Below are 27,691 nucleotides of genomic sequence, written 5' to 3'. Positions count from 1 at the left end.
TTTGTATTAAGATGATAATTTATTCAGATATTACTTTTATTTGGATAAACCTGAGAGACTGATGTGGGGAGTGTAGGATGATGGGAGCAACCCGGTGAGGAGCACAGATCACAGATCCTTTGTTTTGAAGAAAAATATGCTACCTAATAAATAATAAACACAAATTAGCAAAAAGAAAAAGTCTTAAGGAAAAGGTGTCGGTTCATAAGGTCAGAGAGAGGTCGAGTGGGTCAATTTACCATGAGTAATGCTCATTTTATTATGAACAAAAATAAGTACTGCTAAAATACCCCAAACACCCCCCCCACCCTCCGGGAACAAATCTCACTCCAAGTTCATTGTGACTAAATTAGCTACTGCCTTATTTAGCTATGTTGAATAACAAACTGAATTACAAAGATGTCGGCCCATCAAAATGGATGTTTTTTTAATTATAGAGGCGAGGAAAGTTATTTGTATACCACATTTCAACAACAAGGAGATTCAAAGTGCTGCACACAAAACATAAAAGGCATCACGACAGAATGTAAAAGAAACATAAGATAATAAAAAAAACCATTTAAATACAATTGAAAAGAGTTATGTAGAAAATAAAAGAAAGCTAAATTAGAATAAGACAGAAAAAACAAGATGATAAAAGTTACAGTGACGTTTAAGATATTAATCAAAAAGCCTCAAATTTGATTTAATAAAAGGCAGCAGATCCATGTGTCAATGTGTCTCATACATGATCCAGATATGTGGAGCATAAAAACTGAAAGCTGCTTCTTCATGTTTAGTTTTGACTCTGGGGACAGAAATCAGACCTGTCCCAGACGATAGAGAGCGCTAGGGGGAGAAAAAAGCAAACCTATCATTAGGGAATGCTAACCGTGGCTATCTCACCAGCTAGCTTTTACTTAGCTGCCTTGGTGTTAGCTTGTGTGTTAGCTCTGTTTTGTAGTTTTCTAGCAAATTTAACATGCCGTTTTCACAGATATAACTCAATTTTGACCAAATGCAGCATGCAGCTATTGCGTTTTGGCTTTTGTATGACCAGACTGTTGGTAGCAATGACTTTTGAAAAGCTGCAAATATATGGATAAAGTCATACCACAGTCTGACCAGTGCTCACATGCAACTGTTTTTTCCTGTGAACCCCTGAAGAAAGCGTGCAGTCCATCATGTTTGACTAAAATTACAGGAACTTGAATCAGATATGTTTGGATTCCTCATGGCGCCAAAATATCAGACCTGACAGGATGACAAATCCTGGTTCAGTTATCACTTTCCTTTGTAACCCTGAAAAAAAAAAAAAAAAAAAGTCTACTATGGTTTGGACCAAGAAACACAAATTTTGGGTGAGATCTCCCCCTCAGATAGACCCGGTATTAAGGTGCGGCTGGTGTGCAGGACTGTCCCATTGTGCAGGGCAGGAACTCATAGAGGAAGACTCACAATGCCCCTCGCAGTAAAAACCGACCCTCACTTCCTTCCTGTGGAGGTAGAAGCAGGAAGTAGACAGGAAGACAGCCTCGGTGCTACATTAGTAATAGTGGCTCTCTATTGTCTGTCTGGGGACGTCTTTTAGCTACTGGGCCACAGCCGAGCCCTCTGGGATATAATGATATAATGACAGTGTTTTAATAGAGGTTAATGGGTTAATACAATATGGGGAGAGCTTAAATTTACCTGAAGGCTATTCAGCACACCTAAAATATACTAAATTAATCGTCCAATCTGTTTTAATTATCACATATACCTTTTAAAAGTGACATTATTTTGTGTTAACTTGTGTATTTTTGTAAGTGTTGATAAAGGGACAAAACTCTTTCTATTACAATTTATTAAACAATAAATGGGCCAACATTACATATTATAATGTTGCTATTAAATGTAGCTATCTAGCTAGCAAGATGATGAACACGATGTTATTGGCTTGTTTCTGCTGTCATTATTTCATACGTTTCTGTTGTAGCGGAAATCCTGTAAAGTCAAGTAAAGACAGCAAATTTAGCAGTTTCTATACATACATATATATATATATATATATATATATATATAATCATACTAATGGATTGGATAGCAAAGTAACAGCTATATAATCTTATTTATTTGCATTACAGACTGCTCTGTGCTGTCAGAAGGTAATTGTATTGTCCAAGTCAAGCTCGGGAGAGGAGGAAACTCGTCATTAAGTAGAGTTATTTTTAGCTTGTGTGATGTGTATCTTTTTATTTAAGTTAGAATTAAAACAATTATAGAGGAAGTCATACTGTGATGTTCCCCAGAGTGACATTTGAACATTACATCTTTATCAGGTATAGTTTCCTCTTTATTGCCAACTTTTGTCGACTGCCAACATATCTGGGATGTGCATAAAATATGTTGTAGCTTTATTTTGAACTTGGAGCTTGTATATTTTTTTAGATCCTTCAGTAAACTCTTCTGTTTTAAACTGCAACCTTTGATTGCAGTTTAAAGCAAGCAGATGTGCTGTATGCTTTAAAAAATGAACTATAACATTAATTTCTGATTTACCTGCACCATGAACATCTTTGTGTCTCCTACCCTACTAACCTTGAAACCAAATCAAAGTCGCAAAATCAAAAGGTACAGAAACTTTCAAACCTCCCTGGTTTAACTGCCCCGAGGCCTGAAATTAAAAGCTAGCAAATCTTTTAACTTTCCCACTCTCCACTTTTTGATTACAGCAACCACAAAAATTACAGTAAAAGCAGATGGATGCTCATTTCTCATGATGTATTATGTTAAAAAAAAAAAAAGAAAGAAACGGAAAAGTAAAACACCTGGTAGAGTCTGCTGAACATGTCTGCACCTTCTCAGCAACACCGTGCTAGTGATTCTCCGCACAGAACTCCAGCTGTTGACCTCTGACCTACACCGTTTTCCATAAGGATTCACATAAACTGACTGTAGATACCGCGGGAGGTGACGACACTCCTCGCTTCAGTCTCCCTCGCCAATTTCTGCTCACAAGTCATGAGATTTTGCACCAGCGACCTCTCGGTCACGCGCTCGCTCTTCCAGCCCCAAAGCTAGAAGCTACAGGGTGTGTGTGTGTGTGTGTGTGTACAGATTTCCATGTGTGTGTGTGTGTTCTGTTGTTCAAGTAAAGCCTTGTTGGCAGTCCCTCCTGAAGTAGCAGCAGACCATCCCCCTGCCACATTGATTTATAGCCTCAGAATCAGTACTGCCGCTTGCCCCCCCCCCCCTCCCGACTCGGTGAAGCGTTTGAGTTATGACTGGTGGATTTTGTCAAGAGAAGTTTCCATTTTATTTGATTAAGTGTGGTGCGTGGCCGGCTCCGCGCGGCGTGGTTTTGCCTTACGGCTTTCCATTCATCTTACTTGAGAAGAAAATTATGACTTAGTTAATTCTTGCATGCTCGCCTCCCCCACTGCAAACACCTCTATTATTCATTTAAAAGCATTTATATTTTATTGATGCTATTTTCAGGTTACTATTCATAACGTTGTTGGGGTGATGTCACCCAGTGGCAATTTGGATGGCGGCAGACACTGAGCTCATTATCTAGCTTTATGATGAATCTGTAATCATAGTTTGCACTGTAGAGACTCGTTTCATCATCATGCTGGATGTAGTAGTAGTTGTAGTAGTAATAGTAGTCGTTTATATCAGTCGTTAGCAGTTTTTCAGAAAGAATGCACATACGTAGAAGTAAATAAATAACAATAAGCTATTAAATCAAAAGGACAACAACAAAAAATATTGACTGATAAGGTGTAGACTGGCGATTTATCTTATTATATATCCCCTTTTTACATTCTAATAGGCGACTCTTTCACTACTAGGTTTAGTCTATAGAAAAATAAAGAATAAAAACCAAAGTTCCAGATGTTTCATACACAATAACGATCATACCTCAGTTTTATGTGTCTATATCTGCAATGAAATGGAAAACCTCCATATCTGTAAACCACATTTTATCCAAGTGAGGATTTAAAGTGGAATTAACTGTCGTGTTCAAGGAGAAATACTAAAAATTTGAACTAAAACTTGAACTCTTCTAACAGTAACTGAAAATAAAAGATTGATCGTTTCCTCGTAATGAGAAAAAGTAATGAAAAAGAGAGTTCAGAGTATCAGTTAGTTAGGTTGGTAGTTTTAATTAATTACTCAATTAAAAAACTAATTGAAATGCACAAACAGAGTTAAGCATCCAGTTCAAGCAGCATGACTGCATTTGGACATTTCACACACACACACTAGTAGAATTAATGTCTTTAAAAAAATGCTGAGCAGATAGAAAAACTGCACTCAGGCTCCATTTATATGAATGTGTCTCATACATGGTCAATAGGTGCAGCTTTACAGGTCGTAGTAAATTGACTTGTTATTGAAAACCATGATGTAAGCCCAGGAAAGGCTTCCTTCCCCTCCTGGCTACAGGTATTTATAGACGCCCCTGCCGTTTGTCTTCAGGATCTCTTTGACGCCACCAGGAAGAAGTTGGCGGTGTGCATCTGGAGAACACATTTGGGCCTCGTGTGAGCGAGGTGTGTTGTGGAAGCCGGGGCAGGGGGAAAACCGAAAGACAAAAGATCCTCCGGAGAGCGTTAAAGCGTCTCGCTATCCAGAGCAGGCCTCCAGAGGAAAGCCCCGTTGAACTTCCAAACCCGTGAAACGTCAATAACCGAGACATACCTCAACACAAATCAGACTTAGTTACACGGAAACTTATAATATATGAGGCTTTGTCTGAGTTTAGTGGTTGTGGTGGAAGAAGTCAAGGGGCTTTGTATGCTAATCATACAGCTGGTTTCTTAATTAATAAGAGAGGAGAGACAAAAAAAAATTAAAAAAATGATGAAATAGGAGTTATGTCATTCATCAAAGAAAATAATGCCCCTAAACCAAGTAGATCTCATTAGTCTGTTCATTTTGGATTGAAAGCTCCAGGCTGCAAAAAGAAAGTATTTCAGAGATGAGAAACAGTCACTAAGAAATGCTGTTATGACATTTTACAGGCCCAGTGGTTATAAAAGTCACTCAGCAGATACATAATCATGTAAAACTTTCAAACAGAAACATCATCATGTGATTTTCCAGCGAGTGTTTAAAGTCCCAAACGTGTTTTTGCAGGTTTTAGCTCTTAAACTACAAACCGTGTCCACTTGCAAGTTTGGCTGACTGTTTTCCTACATGCATGTTGTACAATCTGAGATATTTAGATGTATTTTTCCAACTGTTCCTGACAGCTATTGCTCTCTTTTTACTTCTGAAAAGCATGAAAACCAATTGACAGACTCATGAAGCTTGCTTGAGTTGTGTAATCCAAAACCATGTTTGCTAATGTGAATTATATGATATGTCATACAGTGAACATCATTTTTCTTGGATACAGTGTTGTCTATAATTGTATAGTGCTCATTTAGTGCTGTTTTGGCTGTGTGGTTGGAGAAACAATTGACCAAACAGAGCCTATAATACACAGGAACGTCATCTTCATACTTTATCTACTGAGCTACATCCATGAAAAATAGTGACAAAGAAAGGCGACAAATGTGGATTGACGCAGGTTTACAAGTGGTTGTAAGTCCATTTACATTCTTTAACTCTCCTAAATGGACATATTTCTTTTAATAGTATGAAAAATGTTAAATGAACCACCAACGCAGCTTCCATTTTAACCAAAAATGACGTCAGCAGGACAGATACAATACGTCGATTGTCACTGATGGTTTTTCCACTCTGCCAACAAGAAAACATCCAACATGAACACAATGTGAGGCTGAATAAATGCAACCTCCAAAACAGCGATTGAATCCTTTCTTTTGTGAAGACCAAAGCATGTAGTTGTTGTAATTAGTAAAGAAAACCTTGTGCATGTAGCGAAAACATTTTCCTCTCTGCATGCCATCCGCTGCATCAACAACAGGACACAGTGCTTTCTTAAGAAAACTGTAAAACCTCAGATGAGAATTAAGTAATAGAGGCTCATTCTTTCACTATCACTGTTAAAGCAGTATCCTGTTTTGGCAGGAAGTAGCAGTGTTTTTGTTCAGTCTCATTTAGCCACACTTCTACTGAATTATGCCCCCTTCCTGCATTTTGTTCCCTTCATTAAAAAGCTCTAAGTGTGACTATTTACTGTGGCATCCATGTAGGCACTGCCAAGTGCTGAGTAATTAGAATATGGAAGAACAATTAGTCTTAGTCATTTGATAGAGGAAGTCTGGAGAATGGAGCTTAGACCGACCGATACAGAAGACATGAAACGACTGCAGCGGCGGGCCAGAGGAGTACTGTAAATGCTGAGGCTTTTCCTGTTTAAACTGGGACAAAACCATCAACTCTATTTCAGTTAAACTGTGGAAAACTGTCTGTTTTTTCACTTTAAAACTTTGAAGTTGTGCACCTGAATGTGTATCTGTGCAAAGATGTCGGTCAAGTTACAATATGCATTTATTTATATCTGCACAGATGTAACAGTGAAGGGGGGAAAATCCCTTTTTAAAAGACATCTTGAAGGTAGTTTTTACATGTGAGAGAAGCTTTTGTCTTATTTTTTAAGCTAAACTTGAGGCAACCAGTTTTCTAAAAGCTAAGCTGAAGTTCAACATTATATAATTTAAAAACACTAGTATCCAGTCAGCATCAATTATTTAATTCAAGAGAAATAATCCACCCTGGATACCATAAAGGCTGCAACCAATGACTATTTTTAACTGTTTAACCTCTCAGTTAGTTGAATGTTTGGTCTATAAAATGTCAAAACATCGTGACGCCCTCGTCTCCAAAACAGATATGCAGTTAAATATCACATAAGGCAAAGAAAAGCAGCAAAGTGAAAAGCTGGTATTTGGCATTTTTACTTGAAAAGTGACACGAATCAGTGATCAAAATAGTCGGAGATTCATTTTCTGTCATTCAAGTAATCGGTCCTTGCAGTTTTCCATGATTTCTTACATTATATTCTGATCTACTGAGGCAAATGTCTTCAAGTCTCTGTTGATGGATGACTCCTTGTATGGTTGTTGAATGTCAGAAATGCAGCTCCAGAGAGAAATCTTTGCTCTTTGAATTTCAGGAGACTGATACAGAAACTCAGTGTTTACAATAAACTACTATTTCTCAAACTGGAGTCGGGATCAAGGTGAATCGTAAGGGGTCACGAGATGATTCAAAGGATAAGAAAGAAAAACTATTTCTCTTACAAAACGTCATATTGATTTTTTTCTGACTTTCTTGTAGTTTTTGCTTTTTTCTAGTGAAATACTGGATGTTTTTTTTTATCTTTCAAGGCCTCAAAAAGCCTCCAAATCAAACAATTCAAGAGAGAAATTGCTTCATTTTAAGAGGTCGCAAAATGGTCAGAAAACACCGGTAGAAGCTTTAGAAACATTTTTGACTCTAAAATTCTCTTTTCTGTTAGAAATATCTTTACATGACACCATAATTCATCATTTTTAACCCACCTTTGGATGATGTAATGAACAACAGACATGATGTAGTAGCTTCTTTATCTCATTTCACAACAAAACCTACTTATGCAGAGTGTCTTTGTGACATATAGTATGCGTAGCGTGTTGTGGATACCATCTCATGGGAATTCAGATGAGAGCGCAGCTGGGAACGCCGGTGAACAATCCCACGAAACAGCGTTTCCCAGGGGTCTTCCTGTCAGTCACAGAGCCCACACAGACCCACGGGAAGCTATTTTCCTCCCTTTTCCTGAAAAAGCAACAGTGGGAGAAGTTAAATAATGGCCTCTGGTGCTTTCCCATGTACAGTATCGCAGTGGAAACGTCTGTTTGGTAATATAATTACACACCATATATTACAAGCATCCCACATACTGAAATGTTGAGTGTACTTTGGTATGCATTTTGGTCGTTTCCTAACTCAACAAACAAGAGATTTTGTTTAGTCTTAGTGGAATGAAAATGGGAAGTTAAATGGAGTGTCCTCACTTAATACATAGCTGTAAAAATAAATTGATTTAATGTCATGCATTATTATTATGGTTGGAAGGAAGATTATATGATAATACAAAGGACAAGATGGAGCTACAGTCTGACTTTGTGAAGTATTCTTAATTTTAGATAAGTTTCAGTATTTGTGAAACACTTAAAAAAAAAGACCACTGTAAGGCTTTCTGTTATCACCGCCGCTCTCTTTTTGATGATAACTATCTCTTCTCTTAATAATATTTCCCTATCTTTTTCTTTTCAAGCATTTTGAAGAGCCTTGTTCCTGAACGTTGCTTCTCCTGCAGTCAGATAAAATGTCTCAGCCATCTGAACAAGTCTTTTTTTTTTATCTGTTATTTAGCCCTTAGATCATAATTTCATAAGAAAACTGGAGGGGGGGGGGGCGGGGGGGAGGGGGGAGTGTAGCCATGAGATGTGATAATGTCACTGTAATTTCACTTGGGAGTTACTTGTAATAATTTCTTTAAGCGAGTAAAAACATTTTGAAAGCGAGATTAAATCACTCTCTGATATGGACGTTTTACAAGGTGGAATTCGGTTTATTTTAAGGATGTCTGGTGAGTGTGTCCTGGGACTTGTTTTGCTACTCTAACTCAATCAGACACAAGACAATAAGTTTAGTCAGTCTAGCCTTACAGTCAAACTGGGAAATGACCCTTGACCGCCAGACAAATGTTGTCTATTTTAAGCCGTGACAGTTAAATCGCCTTAATTTAGAAAAAGAACAGCCGTAGTCTGTTATTAGGAAAAGAAAGAAAATATACAAGCAGATAGCAACGATAGTTTAAGATAAATTAGCATTCTGGCTAATTAGCTAGCTAAAAGTGTGTTTTTCTTTTAAATATGTTTGTTTGCTATTATCAATCAGATTAGAGGATTTATATCAGCGTCACCTCCGTGTGTTCAGTAGAGATGTTTAGCTTATCATAGCAGAGACTGGAAGCAGGAGGGAAACTGTTCACCTTTCTCCGACAAAAGTAAAACAATACACTTCCAACAACCTCAAAACTGTCTTAACTATTCAAAACTATAAGTGACTAGCAAGGTAGCCTCTAATAAATCCAAGGCTGTTTTGTCCGTTTGTGACAGTCTGCTTCTTCCGTGCCTCAAATTCAATCTTTATGTTTATTTAGCTTGTTTATTGTAATGTAATTTTCATGTTATTTGGGATTATTTGGATTTAAGGTCCGTGCATGAAGTGTAATTTATTTTCAGTTGTCAACATTGTACAATGAAAAATCCCATTTTTCAGGATATTTCCTAACTTCATTGTCCTCAACAAGACTATTTATGTATTGTGTAAAGTATCTTTATTTGTGATACTTTTGCTGTTGTGACAGAATTAAAAGCATGAGGAACAGATAGTTTTGTTGATAATAAGAATACAGTGTATACATGCATAATGCAGTAAGAAGAGGAAGTGAGCTTGAAAGCCCTTTGAATCATTTTCAATCCATACCAACAATGTTTACAGATTTCACATCATATAGAGCTTTCTCTCTTTTTACTGTAAATTTTAAATCACAACGGAAGCTAAAATGATCAAGATGATTTTAAATTTTTAGCTAAATTTTCAGCACTTATCAGCAGTATTCTGGTGGAGCATAATGTTCCTGTAAAGGTCTTTATTGTGTGGTAGAGACGGGGGCAGCCCTTCTCTCTAGCGTCCTGCTCTTATTTTTCACTGTCTACTTATGGACGGATCATGGTATAATTAATGAGATCTGAGCCTCTTGTTTCCCCCATATGCCTCAAGTGAAACATCATCCAGCACTGTGTTGTATTTGTAGGATAATGTTTTGCCTATTTATGTTCAAGGTTTAAGTACTAAGCAACATATTCAAACCTTAAATTGACATTTAGCTTGCAATGCTCAAGACAAAAATCTCAAAAAAGTGCTTCTTTTCATCAAAAAATTTGCCTCTTTTTGATTAAGTTAGACACTTAGACACTTAAGTTTCTGCCCTAGAACAAACACGATCTTATTCTTGAACAGAGTGGTCTTAAATCAGGACTAAAAGCTCAGAACTTTTGCATCCTCAGGCTTTCATTCCCGTGCTTGAGTGCTTTTTGACATTAAGTGTTGTTAGAGGGGAAAGCTCGTTCTCATTTGCTGCTTTTCGTCACATAACCTCTAAGCGACCTCACCTTTAATCCTATCTGAATCTTTCCATTGACCTGTCCTTGTATTTCCTGTGTTTCCAGGTGGATTTGGGGTTTCTCAGATTCGTCACAGCCATCGGGACGCAGGGCGCCATCTCAAAAGAGACCAAGAAGCACTACTACGTTCGCTCCTACAAAGTGGACCTGAGCTCCAACGGAGAGGACTGGGTCACCATGAAGGAGGGCTCAAAGCAGAAGGTAATGTTGAGTAATTTATGCCGTAACAGCCTTTATCTCTATCTAACATCGATGAGTAATGAAGGACTCTGCGTTCTAATCAATGGGGAGGACAGTGTGGATGGCTCAATCAATGCTTTCCAAGGTTGACAGCATTTTGCAGCAACGCTAATCTGAGCCATGATGGGAATCAGTTTACTGAAACACAGAATCAACACTCATCTTCTGGAAGTTGTCCTTATAGTAACATTGGTGTAGAGAGAAACTGGCAGCTTCCAGAGTTTAATATTAGGCGGCATATTGATAGATGTGATACAGATATGCCTTGTATCAAATAAATAATGCCAGTGTCTAAAATACTGCTTTAATAGAGCCTTTTTTGTTTACTGGAGAGCTAAATTTGGCTCCTGTGCCTCGTGTCATCTAACTCAATACTGTTTTTCTTCTGTCAAGTTGCTTAAAATAAAAGTTCAAGTCATGCGTCTTCGGTCACATGTCAAGGTCAAACACGATCTGATTCGGCTTAAATCTCAAAATACCAACAGTTTTTAGTAGTAAATTTACAGTCAGCTGATTACTACGTGTGTGATAGATAGATAATAAAGTATCAGAAGTTGAAACTAATTTGTATTTTTTTCTGTTTTTTCTTATCTTCAGATCTTTCAGGGAAATCACAACCCAACAGACGAGGTTCGCTCCTTCCTCCCCAAACAGACTCTGGCTCGTTACATCCGCATCCGCCCCATGTCTTGGGAGCAAGGCATCTGTATGCGCTTCGAGATCTACGGCTGCAGAATATCAGGTGATTGTTAGGAAACACACAAACTCACACATACAGTAAATGATATGATGCTGAACTCACTCGCTTGACTTCCTAATGCATCGATTTAGGTTTTACAGTAACTCCACCATGGTACTGCTGGAATCCACACATTATATCATATTTTCATTTTCACATTTTCTTCTTAATCAACTGTCCCTACAGGGATCATTAAAGTTTAATGTAATCAAAATCTTATCTAATCTGACACACATACAGTATGCTGTATGCATTGTAGGCATTTTCTCACACCCACACTCATTTGATTTATCATTTTTACATCCATTTCCTGACATTGTAAAGCATGTAAACACAGCAGAGGGACATGATTTACAGTCTAACTTTTGTTGTAAAAATCATATCACACACACAAAAGAATAAATGCACTTACTGCGTACTATTTTTGGCAAACAGAAGACAATTACCAAGACTTAATTTCATCATCTTTTATTAAAGATGTGTATTAATTCTAGATACTCTCATATATGTCCCCTAACCTGTTTATTCTAACAGTTGATTAGCATTTTAATTCATCATTACATTTCCTTTTGTTGACCTCTGAAGTCGTTCAATAACAATAGTGAACTTTGTCACTAAACTGTTTTCCTTTTTTTACCTTTTTTTTACACTAAACCTACTTTAACAAACTGCTGATGTACTTTTAGAAATGCAAAATCAACTTATTTACACATTTGATGTACTTTTACAGACAAAAGTATTCATTTACAGACATTACATGCACCTCCTTCAACCTAGGAGACATTTTAATGCAAAATAAATAACACCTCATGCAAAAAGCCTTTAACTCTGGAGGAAGTGAGTGACAAGTTTAACCTGCTTCTGGCATTGGGCCAGTGTTCATTTTGGACCATGCACTCACCAGTTAATAACATTTTCTCACTTTTGCACGTCGTGAATCAAACTAACATCCTTTTGGCTGTCGGATGAGAACCTCCTGCTGCTCTCTGTTGATTTAAAATAATCACTGCTTCCAAGGGGAGCACAAACTCCCACAGAAGGACACAGTTATTCATTACAGAGGAGCAGAGGAAAATCATGCTGCCTCATTACTCATCCTCTAACATTATATAAACCTCAGTCCTTCATGTGCTACAAGCAATTCTCAGTAGGAGAGCTCCATAAAGTAGATATTAGGCTCTTACTCATAGGAGAACAGGCTGTAGAGTGCTGGACAGGTGATTCAGGAAATGTAATGACTCAAAAAGGGGGGAAGCTGTGAGTTTGGGTATGTGTTTATGCAGGCATTGCACATGAAACAGAACTATAATTCACTCCAGAACACATAACCTTAAAATTGACCCTAAATTTAATCCCAAACCTAAGTCGTAATCCAAACATGCCATGTAAAGAAGTAAATTGTGCATGAAACAAGCTCACTTTTTGCACATTTAACCTTTTTTTCTGTCCCCTGTGAGGACATTTTGTATCCATAATCACCAAAAAACACGAACACACACACAGACAGTACCGTAGGGAATTTCCATAAAGAACAGTGAAATGCTATAAATTCACATTGTGGAGGAATTTACATCCTCGGGAGCTGTTGTTAAGTGCCAGATATAACTCTGGAAGCATTTGTCAAATATAAATATCACACTGAGAACACAACTGTTTCAGCCCGGATATTAGATCTAGCTTGTTTTGGATAATGGATTTCACTTGGCTGGTAATGACCAGATCATTGTTTCCATGTATTATTGAGTTCTCTAAAAGTTTTCTTATTCCAAGAAAATGAAAAGCACAGCCGAAGTCTCCCAATTATACGGTAATTATCCCAGTGTACTTCCTGACACCTAAAATAGCAACATCAGAGAAAGCAGACTGGCCTCGCTGTTCAACAGATTGTATTGTAGCCTTAAGGTCACGTACCCTGCAGCAAGCTGGGAGTCTGTCAGTGTCAAATACCCACAAAACAAGACTTTGAACTTCCAACATGCTACAGGGATTCGGCTACTGGCTGCCGCTTGACCTCTAACCTCTGCGGGTGAAATGTGTACGTGTATGCAAATCTCAGACAGACGCAGAAATAACACAAGTTCCAAAATGGTAGTAATTGGTTGTAATAGTAGCAGAAGTCTTAGCGGGCATGCAGACGGAAAATAGCAGATAATTCAAATATATGACCCATGAAATAGGAGTTTAAAGGCTTATCAGATGCCTTTGTGTATGAAATGTGTTCTACATATAACTATTCTTGCCTTGCCTATTGTTTTTTTTTAAATTTATTTATTTATTGTTACAGTACTTTTTGTATTTACTATTTGTTTAAGTGCCGTCTGGCCATCAGGGACATTAAAGTTCTACTCAAGTCTAATTTAAAACATTATACAGTGGTGTATAAAACTATGAGACAGCATTTTACAGCTCTGAATCATTTTTATCCATCACAACCATCATAAAGTCTGCACAATTATGCCTTTCACCTCACAAATCTTAACAGGAGTATGCACTCGCATGTATTTGTTTGGCCAACAGCCAATGCAGTGTGTCATAAGATATACTGTATACATAAGCTTTATTTAATCAGGTAATCTCATTGGGATCAAGATCTCTTTCGCAAGAGAAAGAAAAACAAGCATAGCAACATTCAGTTTTTTTTTAAATCCTCTGTAATTTATTTAATTTCACTCCCCACACGGACTGTTTACCTGCAGGCAACCAAAGCATGTTCCTGTAGAAATCGCTGGAACGGAAACGGAAACCAGAACGCTTCTGATCCCAAAAAATCTAGTCCCTTGCCCACAGATTCTGCATTCATATGCAGATATCTGTTTATTGAGATTACCCGAGGGGTAACTAGAATTAAACAGTCCTGAGATCTGCTCTGGTGAGAGATTTATAAATAAAAATGATAGAATGTAAGTACTGTTTCATATAGTAATGAAATGCAAAGCACATAAACTGCATCAAGTTGTTTTAAGGTAGATGGAAATGCTTTGTAGCAAAAGTTGAGTGAGGTTCAACTTTTTTCTCTGGACTACCCAGTGTTTTTTGGCCAGAGCCTTCTGCCTGAATCATATTTTCTGTAGCCACAAGTATTTATGAGACATAAATTATGTCTTCTGTCCGTACATGCTGACAAATGTGTGAACACCCCTGTGCATCCAGACAGCTAATGTTGTAAAAACAGAAGAACTATGTGGGTGTCTGCTGTCTTTCTGGCACAGCAGTCGAGGCAGCATTAGTAATTGTATTGGTAATAATAGCAGTAGTTATAGCAGTTCTAGTAGTTATAGTGGTATTAATGGTAGTAAACAATACAATAAGAGTCCCTCCCCAAACAAACAAACTAGTATTACCTGGAGACCTTTAATAATTTGTAGTAATTGCGGAGGTCGTCTGTGATCTTGTGAATTTGTAAGATAAAAATTGCACCGCAAATTACCTACCATATTTCACCAAACACAGAGGTCATGTGATAATATTAGTCCCATGTGAATCGGCATCTCTGTGATTTGGGTTCGTATTTTTTATTTTAGTAAAGTATTTTGTTTTCTCTGTTCACCTCCCAAAAGTTTCTTATCCACCGCTCACTCTGTCTCTCTCCCTTTTTCTCTTTCTGAACAGACTACCCTTGTTCAGGGATGCTGGGGATGGTGTCAGGTCAGATCACAGATGCTCAGATCAGCGCCTCGTCTTACGCCGATCGAGGCTGGGTGGCTGAGAACGCCCGCTTATTGACGGGGAGGTCAGGCTGGACCGGACAGCAAACCAAGCAGCCCTTCAAAAACGAGTGGCTACAGGTGGGTGGTCTGCAGCATACACATCTGCTCTGTAAATCACATCAGGTTTTGTCTTTTGAGAAAAAAGGCAGGAAATTTATATTTTATATGTTTTGATTATGATAGCCTCCCCTATAGTTGCGTTATTTTGTGAGAATAATGTTAGTTCTCCATCTACGTAGATAAAACACAACTCTTATTAAAGAAAAAACATCATCTACAACATCACACATTAACACACATCTTGTCCTGCACCGTAGCTTGTTGAAGGAAACAAACATTCACAGTTTTAAAAATGTGCCGCTAACATCAGTTAGCAGGCTAGATAGCTAATTAGCTGCTCAGCTGCAGCACATTAAACAGCATGTAAACATACCTGCAGATGATGTCACTTTGGTCCAGTTAGATGCTGGTGTGATTCTTACTCTTGAATACTGCTGCTAACAACCCACTATCCATGGCTCATAAGCTACAGCACAAGTTTGTTTACTTTTTCATTTGTTCGCCTGTCAATCAAACACAGACACCAACACACATCTTAAGCCGCTGAGAAGAAAAGGAGCATTTTTCCAAACCACCTTTTTTTCTTCCTTTTGAAAATAAAAACTCTTGATAATAGATTAAATAGAAACTGACATTTTTTTTGACTACAAAAAAGGATGACTAAATGTGATTTAATTTGCAGCAGGGAGTCAAATCCGATGTTAGCAAACATCCACCGTACCTTCATATCTGTTTATGGAATAATGGTTTGATTTGATTTTATAATCTCATTGGATTTCTGCTGCAAGAAACAATTTATTTAACGGCAGCAATCAAATATCATTGACTGCAGTATTGTAACATCTCATCGTCTAGACAAATTCATGCTATTAATGTTGAACTATAATACAATTATTGAATTATTCTGAATTATTGAAGTGGGTTGGCTTCTCAGTCAGTTTGTGTGTTAACCAGCTGTTCACTTTCCTGTGCTCCTTGGTAGGTGGATCTGGGCCAGGACAAGTTCGTGACTGGTGTGTTGATCCAGGGGGGGAAACACCGTGACAGGAACGTCTTCATGAAGAGGTTCAAGATGGGCTACAGTATGGACGGAGAAGACTGGACCATTGTCAAGGAGGACAACACCACCAGACCCAAGGTCGGTTGACTGAGTTACACAAAGATGCAGGACACATGACACAGGACAACTAAACACATTTAACCACATTTGCTGTCACAGGTCACTTTTTTCCTCTTTTAGACAAGACAAAGAGGCAGTTAAATGACATATAAACCTCCAGTCCCTTTTAAATAGAAAGCTTATAGGATGTGAAAGGTCTCCTAAAAGCCTCATTCGAACTCTACTACTGAACTGGTCCCACCTTTGAGTCCACTTTTGTTTGCCCTTCCTGTTCTATCTCATTCAGTGGCAGTATGGTAATGTGGGCCAATACAGATTAACAAGAAGTAAATTATGGTGGAGCCAGATAAAGGGTTGTTGACATGGAATAAACCTCCTCTTACTGTGATCTGTAATTCCTGGAAGCCATCAGACAGGCGCTCGAGTGACCACAACGCTGCTCTTGGAATGAAATGTTTAGCACTCAAATTACAGACTACTATTCATATGAACTCTGTTTGGTGGGATATGACTGCTGTGTTGTGGATGCTTTTGTGTCTGAAGTACTCAACAAAACCTTGACATAAGGAAAGATAAAGCTCACTAGGAAATAAATTCATTTATCTTATCACTTCGCTCGCTGATCGATTGGTTGGGTCACTCGTACACTCGTACACTTCACAGCAGATCAGAGGTCCCATTATTCTCATTAACTTCTGCACTGGTGTTGCAAAGACACATTCAGTTGTATTAATCAAACTTGTCGATAGGTTTGGATGTTCACACCTTAATGATATCCTTATCATCCTTCCTGTTGCTATGAGAATGACCAGCAATCAGCTCTCTAATAGCGTCAAGGCTACGTTCTTGTTCAAATTTTATTGCTTTGCGGTTCATCCAAAAAAGGAAACAGGTTCTGTCTCAGTCCAACAGTAGCACAACAAAGTTGACACCAGTACTGCTACTCATGAACCCTTAATTCACCTGGGTTCCCAAGGCAATTGATAAGCCCTGCCCATTACCAGCCAGCAAAAAAAGAGCAAATTGATTATATGAGTCTTCTATTCAACTATACACCTGTATACAATATTTTACCTTAACGGCACTGCTAAAATACTGTGATATAGTATGTAAAAATACAAGTTTTTACCTGAATCAAATTGATTGAAATTGATTTTTCAAATAAGAATACATTATTATTGTTATTTTATAACATAAAAATCTTTTAGCTGTTTGGCTCCTTGTATGAAACCATTTTCACTAACTTTGAATGAATAGAAGAAGAACTGTCTCGTTAACATGAGTAATAATAGCCATCACCGACTGAACCAATGAAGAAAAAAGTTCCACCTGCAGAAACTTCACCAAAAGAAAATGTGCGGCTCACATTGTTTGATTGACAGGTGGTATTTGGGCACAACAATGAGTGCTGAGTACAAAAGATGGAGACAAGATCAAAAGTCAAGAATGTCACTGACTACCACGGGAAATACAATGAAAAACAAGAGCTGACTTTTGATCTTCTCAGCTCTGGAAATATCAGAACCCACCACTCTCGGTTTCTAACCCTACTTGACGATTTGAGTGACTTTGATTCTGATCCTCCAAAGGAAATTCATGTCATTGCTTTCAAGAATCCACTTCCTGTCTTCAGCCAGCCCCATTGGTGCGACATCCTCCTCTATGTGTTCCAGATGGCAGGGCAGAGGACGAGATTAGTCGTGTGACTCCTGCTGCTTTACTGCAGATGGAGATCTAGATGCTCTTCTGTCCCTTCACTCCGCCTCTTTGCTCTGTTTCCTGTGTCTTTTTATAAAACCTCTTCAAAAGACAAGGCAGGAAGCCTCAGAGAGGCCCGGCTGGTACATACATTCACAAATGCCTGGCACATAGACCCTGTCCATACAGTATGCTCATGCTTAAACATGAGTCCATATATAGAGTGGTAGACTGGCTGCTACCTAAACGTAAAAATCATCAATATGCACCAAGAAAAGGGACATTTGTGTTTCATATAACATTTCATATAATATCATATTGTATGGTAAATAATAATTGCTAAAGTGAGGGGGAAAACCTTTTAGGAATTTAAACTGAGATCATACTGTAGTTTTTTCCTAAAATGTCAATATCATTAATGAAATGTAGCTGGTTTAATTTGGAAATTAATTTAGAGAGTCCTCATAGTCACCCACTGCACAGTAGGTCTCTGAAAGTAGACATTAATTATAAACACATATGAAGTGCAATGACACTGCAAAATGACAAACTGAACTATACTTAAACTCTTCAACTTAAAATCCTAATGTGCAGTGATGTAAAACTGTTGAAATGAAGGATCTAGGTGTAGCTCAAAAGGTTTTTACTGCCAACATCTTATTTTACAAGTAAACAACATCCCAAAGATTTTGAAGAAAGTTTTGTTGAAAGTAACTGTATACTTTGGTCCTATTGTTAGGAAAAATAGGAATTTCCTTGAAAGAAAAGCTATTTAAGTCTATTTAAACCCAAGTAAATATTCATTTATTATTCAACTATTATTGGAAACTTTATTCTCCATATATGTCAAATTGTATACTGGCCTGAAGACAAATCTGTAATTTACAACAATTATGAGCTGAGAGTTAAAGACTCTCTAGTTACACTTGTAATTATTTTTGATGGATTGGAAGTGTACCAATTAAACACTGACCCAATTTTTCATATCATTAGTACTAAATTACGTAGTTCTTTCCAAGAAACTTCTTGGAAATCATTGGGAAATCATCCATAAAGACCTGTAAAATAAAACACTACTAAATGTGGGCAGTGAGTAAATTCTTGGAAAACAAAGCATTTTTGTACAGTTTTCAAATTTTTCGATCGGCAGACCCACAGTTGCAGTTTGATTGATGACCATTTGTAACACTTCATGAGCTGTTAATATGAATCAAATAGTTCTGACCGTTATAATAAAGCAGTTCTCTGTCAACATTAGTGCATACAGATGGGTGACTAATTAAAGAAAAAAATCTGAATAAATGAGCGGAGAAACATAATGAATGCAGATGCTTCCACACAGGTGCGCTGCATGGTACAATCAAGCAATTAACATCCAATCATGCTCTGTGGCATGTATACAAATGCTGAACAGGCCCAGTTGATTCTGATTTTGTATCAAGATGGAAACAGGAAAAGATTTAAGTGACTCTGAAAGAGGGTTCATCGTTGGGGCAACGGATGGCGGGAGTTTCTGTCACAAAGACTGCTCGACTGGCTGGTATTTCAATCGGAACAGTTACTAAAGTGACATCTGCATTTAGATTTATGGGAAAGACATCAGTAAATAATGTCGGAAATTGTGGTCGACGGCGCGCATTTGATGACCGTGATGCTTGTACATTAGTGCGATATGTAAGGAAAAACACAAGAGCTGACTGAGAATGTCAATGCAGGACTGTGTCAGCAAGAACAGTCCATAATTACAATTACATAGAGAGGAATATTATAGTAGGGTTGCAGTGCATAAACCCCTCATTACAAAGATGAAAGGACATTTGAGAGTTCAGTGGCGCAAAAAACATAGGCACTGGTCTGCAGAGATGTGGAAAAAATTGATATGGACAGATGAGTCATCCTTCAGCATACTCTCGACAAATGGGCGAGTGTGTGTGTGGCGTACACCAAGAGGACGGTAAAGGCCTGAATGCTTGACCCCTACAGTGAGGGGATCTGGTGGCTCTGTTATGCTTTGGGGGGCATTTTGCTGTCATGGTTTTGGTCCAGTTGTCCCCTTAGAGGGAAGGGTCACTGCAAATCAATACAAAGTTGTTCTGAGTCATCACCTTTATTCTGTGATGAAACATTTCTATCCAGATGGGAGTGGTCTCTTCCAGGATGACAATAGGTCAGTAGGGCACGAGGGGTCACTGAATGGTTTGATGGTATGAAAATGATGTGTGGCCTTCACAGTCACCACATCTCAACCCAACTTATGGGAGATTTTGGAGATCTTGAAGCTGTTCTGACAGTAAACGGTGACCCAACACCTTAGTAAGACACTTTATGTTGGTTTTTCCTGTAATATATCACATAGATTTTGTTTATTTGGATGAAATATAGAAAAAATTGTAAATGAGCCAGAGTTCTCTTTGAAGTCTAATTCTGTCTTGTTGTTTTTGGCCACATGTTGAAAAGCATCCTGCGCTTAGAGCAAAACAACATATCTCATAAAGTGAACATATTCAAAGGAGCATAAAAAAACACCATCATGCAGAAGACAGTACAGCACACAAGCACCAGTGAATAATGCAACAACAGAACAATTGTATCCTTCATATTATTAACATATAGCATTTACCTGGGAGACAGCGTAGTTAATTTCAGCACCACTATATTTCCTTGGGGGTCATTTTTTAACTAAAAAGGGAAACTAATCCTTTGCAACTCTTTTGGACAAAATGCATTTTTGTGGCACTTTTGTGTGGACTTTATGAATTGAGATGATGAGAAAAATGAAGAGAACTTCCAGGCTCAAACACATACTTTAGAGCTTAAAAGCTTCTACGATTATATACATGGTAAATGCTGAAGAGTTAGCATGGTGGTTAGTGTTACTCACATATAGTATTTTAAAGTGTTAGCATGCAGCCGTAGGTATCAATCTATTCAGGCAAAAAGGATGATTTTGGGGTGTTTTTTGCTCCGATAGAGAATCCACTGTTCTTAAAAAGAGTGGAAACAAAAATTCACTGCACTCTACATGCACACGGTCACATCATCACTGCATCTATAATGCCAGACTGCAGCTTTTGATGAATCAGACAAGAGGAAACCTCAGCAGTTCAGACAGCAGGGTTGCTTTCGGGTTTCGGTGTCCCACTACTTGGCTCCCAGTGTGACAGTAAGCATTTTCATCTGTGCTGCTTCCATGTTGGAAATATGAAAGGATTGCCTCTGGTTCTGGTTTCCTGGCTTTTGGTTTTTGTTTCCTCCTTTCATTTTGTTTCAGCTTCTTATCAAACTGACCGATGTTTGATCAGAAGCAGACTTGGATTCAAACAGTACATGTTATTGTTTGTCTTGTTCTGCACCAGATGGATGTGCTTTACCACCACAATGAGTGGTGGAGAGTTAGAACAATAGCGGGGAAGATCCGGGGGCTGATACAACTGAAACAATTTTGATGATCAAATACTCTTCTGAGTTATTTTTTAAGCAAAAAGGGTAATAATTCACTTGCTCCAGCTTCTCAGCTGTGAACATTTTCTGGTTTTCTTCGTCTTCTACAACAGTAAACTTTTGGAAAAATCTAAACATTTAAAGAAGTGGACTCGAACTCTTTTTCTGCACTTGCTGACATTTAATTTTAATTGGGTGAATAGTTGATAAATAATGAAAATAATGGATTACAACTCTAGATAGAATAGTCAGATTTGTCCATTTGTCACTTACCTAATGACACTGATCTGATTTGTCCTGATAAAGCAGACTTTCCTTAAATCCTGAGAGAAGTTATCCAATTTCAAGGTCTAAGAATTCATTATGCTGTATATAATATAGCCTACAATTACATTTAAGAAGCTTACCGATCCCTCCTCTGATAGACTTTTCCAGTCTTACGTTCATTTAATTTGCAGAACTAGTCTCTCTAACCTACACTAGAAAGGTATTTGAACTTGCTTTGATGACATTTGCAGGCATCCTGTCAACTCCATTTGTCTTGTTCTCTGAGTTAAAATTAACACAAAGGATGTTTTGCTATTGCACCAGATTAGATCAGACAAGTATTTTGCAACTTAATGGCCTCTCATTAAATCTCATTCTCAAAATCCACAGACCATTCAGTTAATTGAACCTTTTATAATAGAATTATCGCTCATGTTGAGGATTTTAACTGGTGAACTCTTCCCTCTCCCCTCTTCTCTCCTCCTTTAGGTATTCATCGGGAATCAGAACCATGACACCCCGGAGCTCAGGTCCATGGGTAGGTTACTGAGCCGCTTCGTCAGGATCTACCCAGAGAGAGCCACCACCGAGGGCCTGGGCCTCCGACTGGAACTGCTGGGCTGTGAACTGGACGGTGAGTGTCTGAGCTGACTTAAATGTACTTAAGGCTTAAAATGACTCAAAATTACTGCAAGTGTCTGCAATATTCACATCAATATCTTCTGATATGACTTAAAGTGAATATAAAATCCTTGAGATACAGTACAGTGAATCCTTCCATGTATTTATTACCAGCGTCGCACAAACAATAACAAGTAGAGAAAGCATGAATTGAATCAGGTTACTCTGGAAAACTTAACTGTCATCCCCAAGGCAATTTGTCTCAGCATATTACATATTTATATTGTGATATTAAAGTGAGGTTGATATTAAGCAGAACACTCCTGTGGTTTCTGGCTTTTGCAGAGTTGTTCTTGGTTGAGATTAACGCTCAGCTTTCACAAGACATAAAAAAAAAAAAAAAAAAAAAATCAAACACAGGCAGCAGAATTACAGTAGGCGACACTACCCTGCAGATACAGTAGTCGAGTGACTCAGAGACAGACTGCTGTTCAGGAAGAAGGCAGTTACTGCAGCTGCATATGAGGCTGGTCGGTCTCAGTTTCTTAGCTGGCTAAGAAGTCAAGAGAACAGCACAGTAGTAGACATTTGTGTACCATGTGTCATTTCACGTTGTATTCTGATTGGTTCATTTGTAGATGTGGGTCATAGCAGCTTAAATTTCTGACACTATCAGTATTTTTGCCTCAGGTTGTCTTTGATTGCCAAAGCTCCCAGTTGGTCGTCGGTGGACATGTCTCACAGTGAGATCTAGGACCAGTGTCGTTTTGGAATCCAAAGATTTTACCAAACCAGTACAGCATGAGACCAGACACAGTCCAGAGCCAGTATACTAACTAGTCAGTCTGAAACACAGTCACCTGTTAAAACCACACAACCATATTAAAGTGATAACACGCGCTGCAGATGTGATGAAACCAGATGTATCGTGACTACATACCTCAGACTGCCAGTCCGCCATTCGTTTTAGGCTTCCAACTACAACATCTCTCAGTGTGCTCTCAAGTGGATAAATTTGAAAACTGGGGTCTTGCATAGACAGAGAAAACAGTACTTTACAATATGATTTAGATATGATCAGCAGGTCATTGTCATGTGATCCATTTTTGCTGCTTTGCTCTCCTTTCTTTGTAAAACAGTATTTTTGTAAAGATCAGCTTCCCAGCTTTACTGTGCTTCACAAAAGCAGCTATTCTAGCGCGTTAACATCCCAGATACTTTGTCTATTTTTTCAGTCTGTACTGTCTTGTGTGTGCTGCAGACATGAAATGATGTGACACTATGTGGATGACATTTGTTGCCTGCATCCTTACTTACTTGTTGTTTCATAAAGATACCCAAAAAAGTGCTGAAGAAAAAACATTCAACGTGCAAACTGTGTTTTCAGATGTTTTTGCATTAATGTGCACAGAGCCTCAGTCAGTCAGTCATTAAACAGTGAACTGCTTACACTTCAGGGTGCTTATCTACACTGTTTGGTGTAATGAGAGAGAGAGAAAGAGAGAGAGAGAGAAAAAGAGAGAGAGAGAGAGTGGAAAGAGGAGAGTGAGCAGATAAAAGGCTGACGCATGCCATGGCAGGCTACTATCTCTATTGCAGCAGTGGTCAGAGCTGGATGGTGTGTGAGTGAGAGAGAGAGAGAGAGAGAGAGGAGGGTTCGACCTCACACAGTAGGTGAGAGAGGAACAGAAAAAGGGAGAAAGGAGGCTGTCTGGTGGAGTTTGAGTATCTGGTTGCCCTGTAGGGAAAAGGATAAGAATCAGCCAGAGCGGCCGAGATTGCAGAGTAGACGAAGAGAAAGAGAAGAAGAGGATGAAATAAGAGCAGGGAAGGCATGAAGAGTAGTAATGGATAGAGAAGTTAAAGCAGTGTGCAAAATACAGAGGATCTCAGAGGGTTTTGGACCCTTTAATCAATACCTGAGACGCCCTGAAAACCTTAAAATCTAATTTTGGAGGAACCTCAAAAATTAAGCTAACTGTGGTTTACGTATTTATACTGTATATATTAATATTTTATATAATATTTGATGATTCTGCATAAGCCCAGACTATGTTCAGTAACATCATGTTTTTGTTCTTTTCATCTAGTGCCAAAGTTTTTTGTTTCAGCGATATCTGCGCATGGAAACTACAGTATGGTTAAGGTTGGGGAAAGATTGTGGTGATTAAAAGGCAAACATTAAAGGATAGGGTTATAATCTTTCAAGTCTGTCCTAAAGCAATAATCAGGAACCCAAACGGACATTGAAACATGTTTTTCTTGCTGTAATCATTCCACCAGTTCATATTGATCATTAAGAGATCCCTTCATAATGCACTTTCAATGTAAATGATGGGGGACAAACAATCTACAGCCCTCCTTCCATGCAGAAATGTATTTAAAAGTTTATTTGAAGCTAATATGAGGCTTATGTGGATATAATTCCTTTACTTGGCTGGATAAATATACATCTGTCCATATAAGAAATTAAAGTCATTATTAATCCAAAGGAAAAATCAATGCAATCCTTTAACAGTCCTCGTATCACTTAACAAACAACTGTTAAAAATGAATAAGTAAATAAAACCACTACTCTCACTATTTTGCATACTGAGTAAAATCATTTTAAAATGAATAGAGGGAGACTGTGTGTGGAGAGAGGAGGTGAAAAGAAGGAGAGCAAAGGGGAAAAAAAAGGAGATGGAAAGAAGGGAGGAGAGAGAGAGAGTGCGGTATTTGAAGCAGGACGTCTGCGTTTCTCCCACAGTGAACACAGTTCAAAAGAAGAGAACAAAGACAACACGCACTCTGTCACAGGAGACGAGACACAGACTGAAAGACGTTAATCAGACCGCTCGAAGCACGGACACGCACATATGTACACATGCACATGCATGAAAACCATATGTGTTCACTGGAAAAGGCATACACGGTGTAGAGCCCACACACACACTCTCAGAGACATTAGCAATCACGCCCAATTATCCAAATCGCAGCTTTCTCGTACCTTGATGCTCACTGAGGCAGTTTATCTCCTAATTAATATACATAATGATAAAGCTTTGACCTCAAGTGCTCTTAACAGCTAAACAAGCTGATTTCATGCTGTTAAATTATCAAAAAGTATTAATACTGTTATCACCAAAAGTCCTTTTCATATAAGGTGCTAGATATGTACAATTAATTAGTGGTTCATTTGGATTTATTGAACAACTCCTACTCAACAAGTATTTCTTTTAATTAATCTAAGATCCTACACAAGAGTCTCTCCCTGTTTTCACGAAAAACATAATCAGATCCAAATTTAAGCTCACACAAACCTGAGGAGGAGAATCTAACACACGTACAAAACGCCTGCAGATCGGTTATAGCAGTTTAATCAGCTGATGCTGCTTTAAGCTTTGAATCCAATCATTCATTCTCTACTTACAGCAAAACCTTCATCCCACTCAAAACACTGCAAATACATTTCCCCTACAAAGTTTAATTACATGCAGACCATCTGTGATTTTTTTTTTTTTTTACATACCCTACTTATGCTAATTCAAGTTCAGTTTTGCTTCATTTCCATAAAAACACATCACCAGACATGGACTGTATGGAAGGAGTTTAACAAGATACAAGAGACTCTGTCGTTATTACTTTGGTCCTTGATGGGGAGTAAGAGTGCCAGCTCTCAACTTCAATCTTCAGAAAAATCGAGCAAATCGAGACACTTGAATTTCACAGGGTTGTTAATGAGAGAGTCTGGTATTCAACCTAATATATCTGTCTCTAAAGGATACACAATTCTCCTGTATGAATAAAGCGAAACCAAAAGGTCTTATTGAGTTTCTGATCTTATTACTATGCATAGATGCCTCCTGAATTAAGCAAAATTACACTTTGTTTTGGATGCATGCATGTTCTTGTACATGTCTGCCTGTCTTTTGCCCTCTTCCTCATTCCCACTATGGGTCACAAATATAAAATATACTCTATATAATGTACAATTTCACCTTTTTTATATGGTAAATACATCATTAAACAACTGGGTACTGTAATTTTTTAGTGCAAATTTTAAGGGCTATTTTAAGTGGTGGATTAATCCACGTTTCAAGCTGTAGCGAGCGTTTCTGGCAGCATGATGGTTTGTGTGGGACTGACTCAAAATAAACTACAGTGTGTGTTCGTGTTAATGAAGGAGCATGTCACCCAGTGCAACAGTGTGGCTCATTAATGTGTTCTGAATAACAATGGAGCTCTATGGCACAGAGGAATGAGATATATTAGGTTTTGGACACACAGGCAATACTAATGTTAATAGTAATTTATTGTTGGTTTTGGTCTTTTCTTGGGGTTTTTTGGGGGTTTTTTTTGACAATACCAAAAATATAGAATATCAAAAGGCTTATTGATTGGTACTTTGAAGACCAAAAAGTCCCAGGAACTGAACACAGGAACTAAATTAGGAAATAAAAAGAACAAGCCATGCAACAAGCCCTGATCTCTGTTCCTTCTATTTGTTTGTTTTTTTCTTATGTTTCTGCTTCAGCACATGACTCTATTCTTCTACTTTTAGTTTGTAATTGCATTAAAACAGTCTGTAAAGAAAATGTTTGATCGGTCAGCAAGTTTTGGTACTGCAAACTCCACCCTGATAGTTCCTGGACTTTCAGAAAGTACTCCTCCCTCAGATGGGAGTTTTGGCGGGGCAGATACACTAAATTTAGACCCTTGTTCCTCCAGTTCAAAAGGGAAGTAAAGTTTCTGGGTTTTTAAAAAGATTCCTGAGCTCCTGGAAAAAAAATTTGCCTGCGTATAGAAAAAGGACACAAAAAGACTATAAAATAAGTTTGAACTGAGCCAAAACACACCTCACTGGGTGTATAGACGCACACTTTTACACACACATACACTTATTACCACTGTGTACATACTGTATTCTATGTCTTATAATGTTTTAACTTTCTTTATCTTTATTTCCCTACGTACCCTTCATCATCAACCTTTTCTTTCCATTTTATTTACTTACACGCTGTCTTTTATCTTTCTATACATTCAGACATTACAACCGCGGCACCCCCCACCACGCCAGTCGCTTCTACATTTCCCATGACCACGTTCGGTGCGACCACCACCGCGCCAATCACCGTCCCCGGCACAACCATGACTACCGACTGCGATGAAGGACAACAGGACTGTGCCGGCGAGACTGACGCACTTGAGGACTACAACACAGAGCTGGGTAAACCACCATAACTTTCCTGTACTTTGCTCCCAACCCTTCTTCATCTGTCTTTCACTCCCTAAAGTTTCATAGTGTTTGTCAGGCGAAATAATGAAAAGTTAAATGTCAAGTAGAAAAAAACAACAATTTATGCATAAGAATAATTTATGTGAGTCAGCTTGACTGTAGTGTTTTAAGAGGAGATTCAGAATAAAACACTTGTGAGTGCCTTTTTTCTTTTTCTTCTTGTAGCTTAGTTGTGACAGAAGGAAAACATGTTGGACTTAAACCATGAAAAATTCTCCCTCATCTTCCCTCATATGGTTTAAGTTTTGACTGAATTGTGTCTTTTCCTGTTAGATTTATTTATTTTTTTGCTCTTCTTTGTAAATGTAAAATAAGATTTAACTGCTTTATCCACATTTAAAATTCTCCTTTATCTCCTTTACTGTCATACTTCATCAAATGCATCATCACTATTCCCTGAAA

The 27,691-nt window shown here is 38.1% G+C and overlaps 1 protein-coding gene across 2 annotated transcripts in view; it reads left to right on the top strand.

Moving 5' to 3' along the window:
* Positions 1-27,691, top strand: part of LOC137194597 (neuropilin-1a-like) — an 86,922-nt gene that overhangs the window by 47,682 nt on the left and 11,549 nt on the right. For both annotated transcript variants that reach the window (XM_067606651.1, XM_067606650.1), the window contains exons 7-12: positions 10,164-10,319; positions 10,956-11,100; positions 14,707-14,882; positions 15,847-16,002; positions 21,880-22,024; positions 27,038-27,220. In XM_067606651.1, the coding sequence (XP_067462752.1) occupies positions 10,164-10,319; positions 10,956-11,100; positions 14,707-14,882; positions 15,847-16,002; positions 21,880-22,024; positions 27,038-27,220 (961 nt within the window). The remainder of the gene's footprint in view (positions 1-10,163; positions 10,320-10,955; positions 11,101-14,706; positions 14,883-15,846; positions 16,003-21,879; positions 22,025-27,037; positions 27,221-27,691) is intronic.

This window comes from Thunnus thynnus, chromosome 12 (genome assembly GCF_963924715.1).
Source record: "Thunnus thynnus chromosome 12, fThuThy2.1, whole genome shotgun sequence".
In the NCBI taxonomy this organism is placed as follows: Eukaryota; Metazoa; Chordata; class Actinopteri; order Scombriformes; family Scombridae; genus Thunnus; species Thunnus thynnus.
The sequence above is the reverse complement of the archived record's forward strand: the minus strand, read 5'-3'. Positions and strand labels throughout refer to the sequence as shown.